This window comes from Hirundo rustica, chromosome 9, assembly GCF_015227805.2.
Source record: "Hirundo rustica isolate bHirRus1 chromosome 9, bHirRus1.pri.v3, whole genome shotgun sequence".
In the NCBI taxonomy this organism is placed as follows: Eukaryota; Metazoa; Chordata; class Aves; order Passeriformes; family Hirundinidae; genus Hirundo; species Hirundo rustica.
The window spans coordinates 28378991-28393435 of NC_053458.1; the positions used below are offsets into that span (position 1 = coordinate 28378991).

At 47.3% G+C, this 14445-nt stretch overlaps 1 protein-coding gene across 4 annotated transcripts in view; it reads left to right on the plus strand.

Annotated features, from left to right (window-relative positions):
• The window catches only part of KIFAP3 (kinesin associated protein 3), a 66505-nt gene extending 58060 nt beyond the window's left edge, over nt 1-8445 (plus strand). For 2 of the 4 annotated variants that reach the window (XM_040073370.2, XM_040073369.2), the window contains exon 20: nt 8056-8445. In XM_040073370.2, coding sequence (XP_039929304.1) covers nt 8056-8164 — 109 coding nt within the window. In that variant the 3' untranslated portion in view covers nt 8165-8445. Of the gene's footprint in view, nt 1-7950 lie in introns of all 4 variants that reach the window. The other 2 variants (XM_058421727.1, XM_058421728.1) reach the window with 2 other exon arrangements.
• The last annotated feature ends 6000 nt before the right edge of the window (nt 8446-14445 follow it).

Here is a 14445-nt window from a genome sequence, read left to right on the forward strand (position 1 = left end):
GTAGTTTGTCATTTGGCTGTCTTTAATGTCTGGGGTGTTTTCTCTTCCAATACTCCAGTGGGAAACTGAGGTCATGGAGAAAAGGAGCGACTTGTCCAGGATCACACAGCAGGTAACTGACAGCAAGAAACTGAGGCCAAAACCCAGGCTGTGTTTGCAGAGCAGGGATGGCAGGAGCTACAGCTTTCAAGCAAGGCTCGCACTGAATTTGGCTAAGCAAGGTCATTTGTTTTTGTTTCAGTGCTTTCTTACTATTCAGTTGGGAAATAGTTGGGTTTTTTTTAATGCTGCCTTCCCCCAGTGGATTTTGGCGTGGTTATTGCTTGGTGCATAGCTGGAGCCTGACACAGAAGACACGGTGCTCATTTCTCCACCATTGTCAGCTTTCCATTTGTTTGTAATTAAATGGGAGAAACAGCAGTATTGTGCTGAGATGCAGCTGGGCAACAAGTCCAGAAGCAATTGGAAACTTTAAGTCATTAAGTACACTGAAGAAAGCTGGATCACATGGAAGGAGAGACATGATCCTATCCATAAAAGCTGTATTATGATGCACGAGGGAACTAAAGCGTTATTGCACAGGTTAATTTGGATATTTTCTGTCTTGTGAGCAGATACGATATTACTATTTAAGGTACATTAATGTTTAATGCTAATGTAGAGATGGACTTAGGTGATGGATGCAGTGGGCACAGTCACAGACACTGCCACAAAACTCCCCTCCCACTTGAGCTTGAGGAATAAAAAACATGGGGAAAAAAAAAAAAAAAGCTTTACACATAGGGGAGAAAAACTTGAGGTCATGAGAGGCAGAATTTAGAAGACTTGCGGTTTATAGTTTAACATCATTACCAGTAATGGGAAAATCTACAGTTACAAGACATTATATAAAGAAACATTGTTTTTTTCCTAAGGCTTCTCAGTTGTATGGAGTTTCTCCATAAACCATGGTTTGTGCTGTTTCTCTGAAGGACAGAAAATTTATGGTCAGTGAAGGCAAACCAGAGGTAACTGTCTTGTAGGAGGAAACGGGATCATCATCCAAATCCCTGGACTTAAAGCAAGGGCAAAACAAACAGGCCTGTGCCCCTTTCTAATGGCCTTTACCCTGCCACGGCTGGTGTTGGGAGAATGGGGTCCCTTCCAGTACTCAGCTGCCAAAAGGCCACAGAGTCCATGGCTTCAGAGGCTCTGAGCCTTGGTTCAAGTGTGATGATTCCTTGGTACCTGCAAAGGATTAACTAAATGTGTCATACCTGCAGACAGCTTTAGAAGCTGGAGGTCTGTGTGTGTTGTGTGGAATTCAAAACCATTTCCCACCTGCTGTGCTTGGATCCACACCGTGCCTTAATCCCTGCTTGTGCAATGGGTCAGGGCCTGGATGCCCACAGCTCCCCCTGCCTTTCCATGCCTGGTCTCTGTGCAGAGGAGACCTGGGGAGGGAGGAAGGGAGGGGGCTGCACCTTTCACCAAGCAGTGTGCTAATTGGGCTGGCAGGGCTGAGCAACTATATTATACGTGCGATTATACTTGTCTCAGACCGGCGCCCATCAACGCTTCAGGAACAAACAAAAACATCCACTGAGATGAGAGAAAAAAATAGAGCCTTTGCTGCCGGCAAACTTCTGTGTGTCTTATTGGCAGGTGTTCTAATCGGTGAGCTGCGTGTCATTTGTACAGGTTATAATGCTGTGCTTGTCTTGATTAGAGACTGGTGTGCCACTCCTGTGGCTCTGGCACCTCCTGAGGGGAAGATGCAGCCTTCGGTATTCATCTGAACGCGATTTGTTTTGTCTGTTAGACACAGGAACTTGATCCAGCATTGTGGAATATAGGAGTTCGTGCCATGAGAGCTTATAAGGGAATACAGGATGGGAACTGTTCTGTCCCACATGAGTGCATTCGTGGAAGAGAAAATTTAGGACTTCAGTGATGTGCGGCTGAAATTCTGAATGCCTGCCTGGACTGAAGTGGGGATGGCTTGGAAGTGGAGACTGATTTTTTAGACACAGTAATAGCCAGTGTACAGAGGGAGAAGGTACAGAGGAAACAGTGGGACTGCTATGAACTGTATTGATACCAGGCTTCTGAAAGATGCTCTGAACCCCTCTGGCTCTAACCCCTTTCTCTGATCCTCAGGAGGAGTTTGGAAAGTGGCAGGTGTGATCAGATCAGGTGCCACGTGTGTCAACAGAGGCTGCCCGTTCACACCTGCATGTAAACCCTCCTAGCAGCTCCCTGCAGCATAGGGAGAACTTTGGGTGTGAGTCCTTCATTAGGACTTGGTAGGGTTGCTGATGCGTTGAGAGTTGCAGGTAGTATTTTGGTCTTACCAAGGTCAGAGGACCTACATAATTAAAAATCTATAGGTTTTTTTTTAATAAAATAGATTTTTTAAATAAGCTTATAAATCTTGTATCCCCACTGAGTAGCTGAGAACCTCTGAGGCATGAGGGCTTGTTGATGCGGAGTAAGAAGGGAGGATTGACAGGGTTTTAAAAAAAGTTTAGAGTGAAAAGAAATAGTGATGAAATCTTGGCTCTGGTGCAAGCACTCTGTGTTCAGTTTGCAGTTCATTTTCAGGGGGCAGTGATTCCAGGGTGCTTTAATTTTGGGCACAAATGAATGAAACTTTGGTCCTAAAGTGTGAGCTCCTAAATTGGTATTTCACCCTCAAAGTCTTTCCTGGGGCCACTGTCACCTACACAGGCAGTGACAGTCTCTTACAGCACTCTGGTAGAGTGTGTGCCAAACCACTTCAGACCTGTTTCCCAGGCAGTGCTTCCTGCTGGGATCACTCCAAGATCTATGGATCCTATTGGGGGGCTTTCAGTTGGATTTCAAGTGTTTACTTTCAACCAAGAATCTCCCCAGTGATGCTGGACTTGCCTTTCTGAGGCCTTGCTGGAGGAATTAGTACCTGGGAATTAGGCTGCGGTTTGAGAGCCCCTGTCAGCAGCAGCACTGGTCCCAGTGTGAGCACTGGTGTGGGCAGGGTGGGGGTGTGCAGCATCAGGGGAGCTCTGCACCCAGGTGCTAATTACCCAGGTGTTAATTACCCAGCACAGGCTCTCCTGATACCGTGCCCTGGGAAGCAGCACAGACACCTGGAGGGGAACCCCAGCAGAGGATTCCCCCTGGAGTGCTCCCTGTCAGAGCTTGCTGAGCCTTCCACACACCCCACAAAGCCTATCTTGTCCAAAGCTTGTCTAGTTCAGAAGGATTTTGTGGATGTAGCAGGATGCTGGCTGCCATTTCCTTTTGGGAGAGAGGACACAACTGGTCTTTACGTCTTGAATTTTGTCAGGGCACCTAAGATCCTACAGGGGTATATTAATTTGGATGCTCTGAATCAGAGCAAGCATCAATAAGCAGGGCTGTTAAGAAATCTCTCCTCACTCACGCACATCAGGAACATTTTCCTCTTCGGCATGTGTTCCTCAGTTCCCTAGCAGTACAAGCAAATTGGAAAGTTCAGCTGTCATTTGGGGAAGGTCATAGATCACACTAGCAGCCTGAGTAATCCAAGAGGTTTTAAGTATCACAGCATTTAGTTTAAAGTGAAATTTGCTCTGACAGGGGCTGGCAGACCAATAGGAAAAAGAAATATTTGTGCTTGGAGAAGTGCATGTGTAGAGACCTCGAGTATAACTGATGGCTGGAAGTGATTTCAGTCTAAAAAAAACAAATCATTAAGAGAGTGCATAGGGGTAAAATACACAGTTCATATTTTAAAGGGTCTCAAAATGAACCAGCAACCGAGGTTAGCAGTACATAGTAATTAGCTGGGCTGTTCACTGTTTAACTCCATCAGCCCCAGGCGTGGGGCTGAGCTTTGCACAAGAGCACGGTTGTGCTGTGCCAGGGTGGCGGCGAGCGCCGCTCTCAGCGCGCACGCGTCACTTGTGAGACACAACTGCCTGCAGTGACTTGCAGAGTGAGGCAGCAGCCTGAGCCACGTATCTGAGGGCGTTGTGCTGCTCTGTGATCCATATCCACTCTGCAGCTGCAGGGGTGCATGCACTTCTGGGAACCCAGTTACACAGCAGTGAGCGCTGGGAGGAAAAAGTACTAACTCAGGCATGAGTATTGTTGCCCCAATGGATAATTATGTGTCCCTAATTTACGGGAAGACTGGCTTGGTGCTTGCTCTGCTGAGCACTGAGTTTCCTGGTAGATGCTGTAGCATAAAGCCAACAACACATTTTTTGTAGGAGCAAGTCTTGAGGTTGATTGCTGGTATAAATCTGAGCACACGTGGCACTGATCATGATCTCAGGCCAGTCGTTATCCAGCAAGTGTTTACAGCCGCAGAACTGCCATCTCTGCTGGCTCTCCCCTTCTGCTGTTCTTGGCAGGAGGGGGTGAGGATTCATCAGGACTTGTTCTTAAATCCTTCTTCACCTTGGTGGGTTATGCCCTTGTCCTGGCAGCCTTGGGAGCGAGCGGGCTCTCGTCTCCAGGCGCGTGCTGGCTCTGTGGTTGTCCTACCCTCTGTCACCTCCTGGGCTCAGGACCATTCCCTTCAGCTCCGTCAGGCTCCGTGCTGCAGGCTGCCAGTGCAAACAATCCAGCAGGCAAAGCTGGTACGCTTCAATGAAGCCAATTTTTTTCAAGCATGGTCAAGACTTCATTTACTTCAGGGAAATATTTAGATAAGAGAGAGTAGTGATTTGATCAAGGTGTTTTAATGTGATTTTCTGGTTTTTGGGTTGTTTTTTTTTTTTTTTTTTTTGACTGTCCAAAGCAGTTATCAGCTGATCCATCTCTTCCAGTTTTCTTCAGGACACTAACATATGTCTGAACCATTTGGAAATAACTGATACTCCTCAAAGTTTAAACTCTAGGGATCTTTACCTAATTACTTACACATTTATAAAAAAAAATTTAAAAACTGATTTGTTGAGAATGTGATTGAAACCATATTTTCCCTGCTCTCGTTATCAATTTAAATACATTTAGAAGTTCTTTGAATAAGGATTACTGAGCTGGAAGTGGCTGGAAGAGCTCAGCCTGCAGGGATAGAGACCCATTGCCACCGCGTGGCTCAGGGCGTTATTGCACCTCACCGCCAAAAGCCGTGGTGGTTTAGCTTGGGGTGTGTTTAGGTTTCAGGCTCCAGTTTTTGTTGTGTCCCTCTTTGCCACAGGAAACCTGAGGATGGCACTGCTGTGAGCCTGGGCGTGGTTGCTGCGAGCTTGACTTGCAGTCAGCAGCCCTGGGCACCCACAGCCTCTTCACTCACCTGTGTATCATTCCAGAGTGGGCTTTGCAGTGGTTTGCAGAAATGCAAAAAGCCCCTATTCTAGCACACTTGTAGTAAAAACAACTTACCACAACTAACATTGTTATAGTCACAGAAAATATCATGGAAAGATAAACCAGAAAAGTGTTTTCTGTTAAAATAGCTCATCATTATAAATCAACTCTAGATGTTTTAAGGATCTTTGGAGGAAAGCAATGAAATTCCTGAGCTTAAATACAGTTTTAAAGGGTCCTGCTTCTCAGTAATGTAACGTGTCTGGTGTCACTAGGAATTTATAAAAGCACAACAGAACTGAACCCTGCAGTTCCAGTTCCCACAATGCCTTCTTTTAGTACATTGTTAACTCGTGGCACTGACAGTACTGAAGGCACCCTTAAGGGAATTGGCACTGGTTTATAGAAGTTTAACTGGTTTGTTTTCTGAACTGCTGAACAAACTGGTCAGCTTCATGCTTGTCCTTGTTGGCTTGTTCACAAGAGCTTGGGGCCCGATACGGAGACACTGCAGCCAAGGGCAGCCTGGGTGAGGTCTGTCTGTCAATCCCTTTGCACGCTGCAAATCAGTGACAGAGGAAAGGCAGGGGCTGGCCAAGGTGAGTGCTCGGTTTGGGGTTTCTGGAGACGAGAGATAAACACAAAGTAGCAGGATTTCTCTTAATCCCTTCTTTCAGGAGACTTTCAAAGCTTCAGGCCTGATAATGAGAAAGCTGTTGTTTGCCAGGTACAAAGGAGGCATCTGGGGAAGGTGCCTCAGAGGTCACCAGCTCATTTCCTAATGGGCTTGAAAAACGGTAAGAGGACTTTGGAGTAGCTACAGGAAGGAATGGGTGGCCAGAGGAATGCATTCACAGAGCTTTGCACCGCTGCAGGAGACACCAGGGCCACTCTGCTTCTCTCTGCTGTGCTGTGAAGGGCTGATGAGCCTGCAAGGTCGGGCTGAAGGCTCTGTGCAGGAGTTAGGGTAGGGGATAGGTGTTGCCAATTCAGATACACACGGGCAGATGTGGAAATGCAAAGCACTTTCAGGACACAGCATTTCTCAAGATACATCCAAGTAAAAGCAGCGATTTTTTTTGTTTTTCTCTGCAGCTTAGCTGTTGATTGTATCCTTTCCATCTCAGAGGATAAATCTCAGCCTCAGACTTCCACCTTCACCTGACTATCAGGATATCCCATGAATGAACTCATTTTCTGAGAAACCAGGCACTATGGATCATTTTCTAGGACTTCACTGAGATACAATCCAAGGAAAGTGCCTTTTTGAGGACAGTGGTGGTTCCCCCCCATGCAGCAGAGCCCTTTCAGCCCAACCAATTCAGCAGTGCCAGCTTCTTGCAGAGCCAGGGCCTGAGGCCCACCCATTGTACATCTTCTGCAGGGGTCGTTCTTTCCCAGCCTTGGCTGTTGCATAACCCACGTTCTATATGGATAATTGGCAGTAATGAGGTTCAGCTTTTCCCCACTCCAAAAGCACTTTGGTTCTTTGTGTTTTGACAGTCTTCAGAGGGGAAGTTTGACTCCTTTCAATGCATCTTTAGTCAGACAATAAATCAGGATCCTTTTCCATTTGTCCCCCTACTGAAGTGGAAGCTAAGAAGTGACATAGCTATGAATAGGCAGTTAATCCAGTGTCTTAGGCAATGCTCGTTTTTCTTCTACCTCCTGCATGAGTTATTCTTGAGCATGAAATATGTGCCACTTTTCCCTATGCAGTTCTTATGTTTTAGTATGTAACTCACTGTTGTGGGACTTTTTAGGTGTAAAAGATGCTGTTTAACATGCAAAAATAATTATTCTGCCTCATTAGTACTTAGCTTTTCAGTATGTGATTAATTCCTTCTGCCATTTGGCTGCCTGTCTTGTATCCCACCAGAAGCGCTAACTTTTACCAGATATTCTCACTTTTAACTGGTGTTCTCCGTGCACCTCAGAAGTGGACTGAAGGCAGGGAATGAGACTCTTGAAATGTGCTGTGTAGGGCAGGGTTACAACAGGTTTTGCCAGAAGCCTGAAGGACATGGTGACTTTAATGTACAGAGGGAGACACTGAGTCATGGAAGTAAAGTGCTTGGCCAGTAAATCTGTGAGAGGAGGGAAGAGAAGACTTTCATCTCTCCTGGGATTCCTCTTAGACCTGAAAGCCTTTCCCTGACTAAAGTTGCACTGACGCCTCTGCAGCATTTCTTTTCCCAGCAGGGAAGTGGGGTTCAGAAGGGGAACACAGTTGGCAAAATTTCCTTACAAAATCATCTCTGTGGCAGTGATGCCTTAGGATTTTAGCTTTTATATTTTTTATCTATTTGCAGTCCTGCAGTTCTTTAGTGTATAACTCTAAACTCCATATGCACTGCTAGCTACTGTTCTCCCATTCTGGACTGACACAATAATTCCTCTCCAGGAATCAAGGACACTTCATTGTCTCAGGCCCCGGGAAATATAAATAAAAGGGAGTTGTGGGGAGCAAACTTGGGGTAAAATTAGTTCATTATCTGAAGCTGTAATTGGAACATTAACCCCCAATATTCAAATAGACCAAACTTTTAAAAGTGTGAAAACCCGTGACCCGTCATCCATTTTTGGGTGTAGCCCCTGGGGGGGCTTTGTCTGTCCGAAATGTACCTGGAGGCCCTTCAATAAATATAACCACTTTTAATTCTCTTAATTTTGTCTGACCTCTGTTTTTAGGTGAGCCCGAAAAGGCATCAGCAGGAGGAGCTGAAGCCACCAGCACTGGTGTTCTGTGCATGCCATACCAACCCCTGCAGTTCCTCTCTCCTTGTTCTTTTATAGCATTGGAGTGGATGGATTCGGTCAGAGCGCGGGGGTTCCTGGGCGCCCGGCGACTGCGTACGGCTACCGGCCGGACGAGCCGTTCTACTACAGCTACGGAGCGCGGTGAGCGCGGCCAGCAGCACCTCTGCCCTGCTCTTGCATGACTGTAGCACCATGGCTCCACGCTCTGTATCCTTTGGCATGTGTAGCTCCACAGAAATCTAGCCTTTCTGGGTCCGGTGTGTTAGCGACAGTGTTTACTCTTCGGTTGCTCTTTGTTGTTATTATTTTTGTACAGTAACTGTGACTTGAAAGCAGGAATTGGAAACTACTGGACTGGAAAGTGTCACATTATGTATATTAAGCTACTAATTTAATTTCTATTAAATATAAAAACCTGTGTGGTCAGCAGTGGTGAATGTGTTTCTAACTGATGTTTTGTGTGTTTTACAAGGCACTTAAGAAGAGTGCTCCATGTGCAGTGTGTTTAACATGGACTGTTTCCCTCTCACACTTCAGTCACAGAACACCAGTAAGCCCCAGCATCTCCTGGCACTGCCCTGACACATAGTTTGGACCAAAGTCCAGTCCCGGGTCTGAACACTTTAATAATGGAAAGATGGCACAGATTCAGTCCCCTGGAGCTTCAGACATTTACAGTCTATTTTAAATGCTTGAAAACACTTAAAATTAGAAACTACGCAACAGAATACTTTTACCCTAGTGTTTAAACAGAGTTCCATGAGCTGAGAGAAGACAGCCACATCCATCCTGAGGGCGAGCAAGAGCAAGAAACACTGTACCTTGGTTCAGAATCCAGAGGCAGAGCCTTTACCCCAGCTTCCCTGTCTGGAAACACACATCCATCCTGTCCTGGTCGTTTCTGGGGTTTAAGCTGGATCTAAGCAGGGATCATTGAGCAGCAGAGTCAGGCCAGGACCCCTTCATGCTGAACTCGCAATGTGGTGATTGTTTGTGTCATGCTTTAAGACAGCCTGCAAACTGAATTCAGGCTAAAGCTGTTCTTCAGCAGTGCTTGCCCACTGTAACAGACAGAAGAAAGGGATGATAATGACCTCTCTGCCACAGCTACCAAGGCAGCAGTTCAATTTTTCACTTTTTAAAAGAAAAGTTACCTCTACCTCATCCTTTTTCTTTTGTTAATGCCTGTTGATTTGTAGATCTGTTCTCCTTCTTCCTCCCTCCTTTATGGCTTAAACAGAAAGTTGACTTGCATCAGGGGCTGATCCTACAAAACCAGTCACCAGTAATTCTGTAAGACTGGGGTCTGTGCTGGGAAGGTGATCTTCAAAGGCATGGGATTGTTTGGGGAATCTGACAAACTCTTAGTCTTATACTTCAAAAATACCTTTGAAATAAAAATTGTTTTGAAACACTGTGTTATCTTTACAAAGTGTGCAAGTACTTTTATAAGCACCGTTGCTCCCTGTGTTTCAGGCTGCATTACTGGAAAGGAGTCTAAAATTAGCCATGGTATTTCATACCAGTTTTCTGCCTTCTCCCTGTGCTGGCTGCTTGTTCGGGGCTTCACTCACTGGAGGTAGGTGGAAAAACAGCATTGCCAAGATTCAGTAGTGTTTTTAAATTGTTTTCTCTACTATTTTAAACTATTTCTTACGTAGCTCCTTAGAACAGGTAAAATCTCACTAAGAAACATGGCAGAAAACTTGAACTACGTGAACAGGTTTCCAGTGTTGTACCTTTCTAGATTCTTCCCTTTGTTCTGAGCCCACAGTGGATTTGCCCAGAGGTTTTGCCACATTTAGTCAAAAGCTTTCAGATATTTTTATAGTTACAGCTGTGAGAGAAATTCCCCAAGCTGCACACTCAGGCTTTTCTTCTGAGACTGGCACTTGCTTGTCAGGCTTTTCCAGAAATTAGTGTGAAGTTATTTAAAGCAGTTGCCCTTTTCATGGAATGTGTTTTGGGGGAAAAACAAAATGAAGTGGGTCCTTGGAGTACAGGCAAACTATCAATGAAACTGAAGGAGCATTTAATTGGAAGCTTCAGGTTAACGAGGAGCTACAGTGGAGCTCCAGTGAAGGGTGGGTGTCTGTAATTGTAATATAGTTGTGACCATGCTGAGAATAAATGGCAGTGGAAAAATCTCTGGCTGCATTTTTAGTATTCAATGTTAGGAGTTTATGGGAAAAGAATAAAAGATCAAGTATTTGTAGCTTTGCCTGGCAGCAGCTAAGAGAAGAACATCATTTATCTGCAAACAGAGCTTGGTAAAAATTACTCAGCACTTAGTAGCCTGAGGACAGAGCCTGCTCGCCAAGATGAAAACCAGCTGTGCCACTGCACTTTCAAGGCAGGAGAGAGGCTGATTTTCCCTTTAATTACAGTTCCTGAGCCAGAAAGGGGGAGAAAAGATAGGAGCACATAGACTTTTCAATCTATATCACATTTCCTGTGGGCGTCAGAGGAAGACGGGAGAGTCTGACCTGTTTAATTATCTGTATTTTATGGATTCAGTCCCTGGGTACTGTGTCCTGCACAAAAAAGGGCGAGGAGGGATCTGCTTTCTTTTAGCAACTTCTGCAAATTTTGTCCTCTTTTTTCCTGCTTTCCCTCTCTGGCTTTGTAGAGCTCCTCTTTCCCTAGAGCAGCAATCCTGAACAATCCTAGGAGTATCCTCTTTCCCAGCCTGCTGCTAATTAATTAATGAGTTTGGTTAGGCAAGTGTTTTAGATTCAATTAGGCTGTAAAGTTAATAGCACAATGAAATAAGCAATGGCTGAGAAGCTCCTACGTCTGGTAGCTATTAGAGAGGCTTTGTGCAGATGGACAGGCTCATTTCTAGGAGCAATCTGCTCCATGCAGCCGCCTAAGATCTTGTGCTCAGTTATTATTTGTACTATACCAGCATTTAGGAGCTTTCCTGGGCAACAGGGTGGGGGAAAGCAGAAGTAAACAAATATTCTCTGCCCTGAGAGCTCATGGAGGACCTGATTCAAGGTCTTTCAAATACCCAGGGGGTTGTGGAGCTGTCTGCTAACAGTTTAACATGTGCGTTTCATTCTGAAATCAGACTGCCATGATTCTGTTTAATTTTATCCACTCTGTATTAAATGAAACAGGAACAAGATGTATCTTCCTCTGGAATAAGCAGGACAAGCTCTGTTTAGATACAAGAGATTCTTGGCCCCTCTGGCAGGTTCTTTAATGGAATTCCTGTAGCGCAGTGCTGGTAAGCTGAGCTCTCCACTCACCATGGCGGGAGGCTGAGAATGGCGACGGCCTCCATTCCTTCTGTGACGATCCTCAAAAAACTTGAAATACACAAAGCTGCCTTCCTGCTGCAATCCATGTCGCCCCTGAAGCTCTTGTGTTCTGTGCATTTTTCCCTCCAGGTTAAGGTTTTGGGGTTTTCTTCTGAAACCTCAGAGTTGCCAAGAGGTGTTGGAGCTGCACAGACACAGGAGGACTGCACTCCCCTGCAGGTATTTCACAGTCACAAGGTGACTGTATTTGCAGCCAGTTGGTCTGGACACCCACTAGAATAAAAACACGGACTTTTCCAGAGCTGGAGAAAATATGCTGGGGTCCCTGCCCCCTAACAAAAAGAAACCCACTTCTGTTTATTAAGAAATTGAGAAATATCATTGGAAGCAAAAAGCTACTGTGCTGTAGTTGTAATTCACATGGCCATGCAGGAGTGGGACATGGCTGGAGAAGGCATCAGCTGGGAGCACCACTGCAGCCTTTGTTCCCTGTGCCTTTCCCAAAGGGCTCTGGCCTGGAAGAGGCTGAGCCGGGGAACATCTCTGCACTACTGAGAGCCTGCACCAGTGCGCTGGACAGACTGACTGTGGCTGCCCCATCCCTGGGGGTGAGAGGCCAGAGCCTTGGAGCAGCCTGGGACAGAGGAAGGTGACCCTGCCCAGGGTTGAAATGAGATGAGCTTTAAGGTCCCTTCCAACCCAAACCATTCTGGGATTCTAAGGCAGTGCTCCCCAGCTGTCCCTTTAGACCTTACATGTTCTACTCCAATGAAGTGATTTTTTTGCTCCATCCCCATTTATAGCCACCAGCTTTCTCTCTCTCTGCTGTGCCAATCTTTTCTTGCCCAGCTGACTTAAAGAACCAGTTCCAATCCTAATGAGGCATCTGCTAGGAGCTCTGTAATCCTGCTGGTTCCATCTCTTCTCTCTGCCCTTGAAAGGCAAGGAGAGGGGTTCATACCTCCCTAATCAGGTCCTGGGTTGTTCTCTGGAAGAGCCCACACTGGCTGTGCTTAGGAAAGGCAAAGGGTGAAGTCTGGGGGCAGAAACCCAGCTGGGGTTTTTGTGCAGCACCTGGTGACAGCTCTGAGCAGGGCACACCCCTCAGTGTCCCTTCAGCCTGTGTGAAACAATGGAATCGCTGGGGAAATGCAGGTAAAGGAAGGAATGCTGCTCACAGAGACCGCCCAGCAAAGGAAACACACCAGCAATGAAGCAGAACAGCCAAAGTTTGCTTTTTCTTCCTGACAGCCACATGAATCACACCACAGCCTGAAGCTGGAGCCAAGGGCTGTGAGTAGAAATCAGTTGTTGCTCATTAAGAAGTTTTTATCTTTACCTCCAGTTATTCACATCTTCTGACCTTCTGCCTTTGCCCTGCCACAAACACACAGGACATACAAACCCACGCTTGGCCGCTTGAATAAACTGGTGACTAATGTTCACAGTTCCCTTTAGCTTGCACTTTGGGGCCAGGATCTTTTTGTGTGTCTGTCCCATTTGGGCCAAAGACTCTGGATCTTTTCTGCCCTTGGCAGATAGAGGTGGTGTACCTGAACTTTATTTAGTTTGTGTTCCTGTGTGCATTATATTACCCTGTAATGTGTGATGTCCTACATGGCATAATATCTATGACCCATTTCACTTTCTTGCACCCTGCTCCTCCCATCATTTCTTCTTTTTTTAAAAAGCCTCAGATCATCCATCTACCAGCATATCCTGCCAGAGGAGCAGACCCCTCCTAGCACTGTGTCCCCATGTTAACCCTGACGTGCCACCTTACAGCCCTCCTCAAGTCTTAGGAGAAATCCTCTCTCCTCACTCGCCTGAACAGTTCGTGAGGCTCAATGAGTGGAATTTGGGTGGGGATCTGAGGGAATCCCTTTTGCTATCCAGGGAGCAGAGCTTTAGCTGTGCTGGAGGGACTCTGGCATTGATGAGACACTGTCCAGCAGACCTGTGTGTCTGGGATCATCCGTGCTTGTGCGAGCACTGGAAGGCTTCCCTAGAAACTGAGGGGGCAAAGCACATTGCTAAGGAACACACACTACACAGTTCGTGCGGGATTTGGCAGCCCAAAACTCAGTGCAGGTTAAACTCGTGGAGCTGAGTTACTAAAGAAAGCCAAGGCACTTGCAGAACTCAGACCACCTGTGTTAAGCACTCTGCCCTGGCCATTAAACCCGCGTCTAGACGGGGCCACGGGGCTGGGCCGTGCTGCTGTTCGGAGCGACTGAGCAAACCACATCCTCGCGCCCTGGCGCTGCAGGAAACTGGAATAACACCGGCGATATGAAAATAGCGTGTGAAAAACCCAGACCTCCCACCGCTCTGGAGCCGTTCCTTTCAACCTTCGCTCCGCCGTCCAAAACACTCACGTGAAATCTCTCCCCGGAGTCGCTTTACGCCGCAGCGCGGAGAGCAATTAGTTTTAATGGCATTAAATGGATCCCCTCAGCGAGGGTGTCAGACCACCTGCCTCGCTCGCACCCTCCGGGCCCGCTCCGGCGGCACCGGGCTGCGGGCGGACCTGAGCGGGGCACGAGGAGGGCAAGGGTATTTAAAATGTCTTTAAAAAATGACTGTGGGGCAGCAGGCGTGTCCAGAGAAGGGCAACAAGGTTCGTGAAGGGTCTGCGAAACCCTGCGGGAGCTGGGGGTGTTTAGGCTGGAGAAGAGGAGGCTCAGGGAGCTCATCGCTGTCTGCAGCCGCCTGGCAGGAGAGTGCAGCCAGGCGGGGTCGGACTCTTCTGCTGGCAGGAGAAGAGAAAACGGCCCAGCTGAGACCGGGGAGATTCAGGTTAGATATTAGGAAAAAAAGCCCAACAAATCACTGTCAGGGTGGTCAGGCACTGGGACAGGCTGCCAGGGAGGTGTTGGAGCCGCCATCCTCGGCCGTGTTTAGGAGACTTCTGGACCTGGATGATGATGCGGTTCCAGCGGCACTGCCGGGTGCACGAGTGGACTGGATGATCTTAAAGGTTTCTTCCAACCCTGCCGATCCCACGAGTCCGTGACCCCAAGGGTCCCTGGAGAGAGACTCGCCCTCACCCGAAATGGCGGCCGGCGCTTCGCGGGCCGCGCCCCCGCGCCGTGAGGGCGCTGCGGCCGCCGGGCGCCAGGGGGCGCGCGAGGCGGGCGGCGCTGCCGGGCCGGGCGGG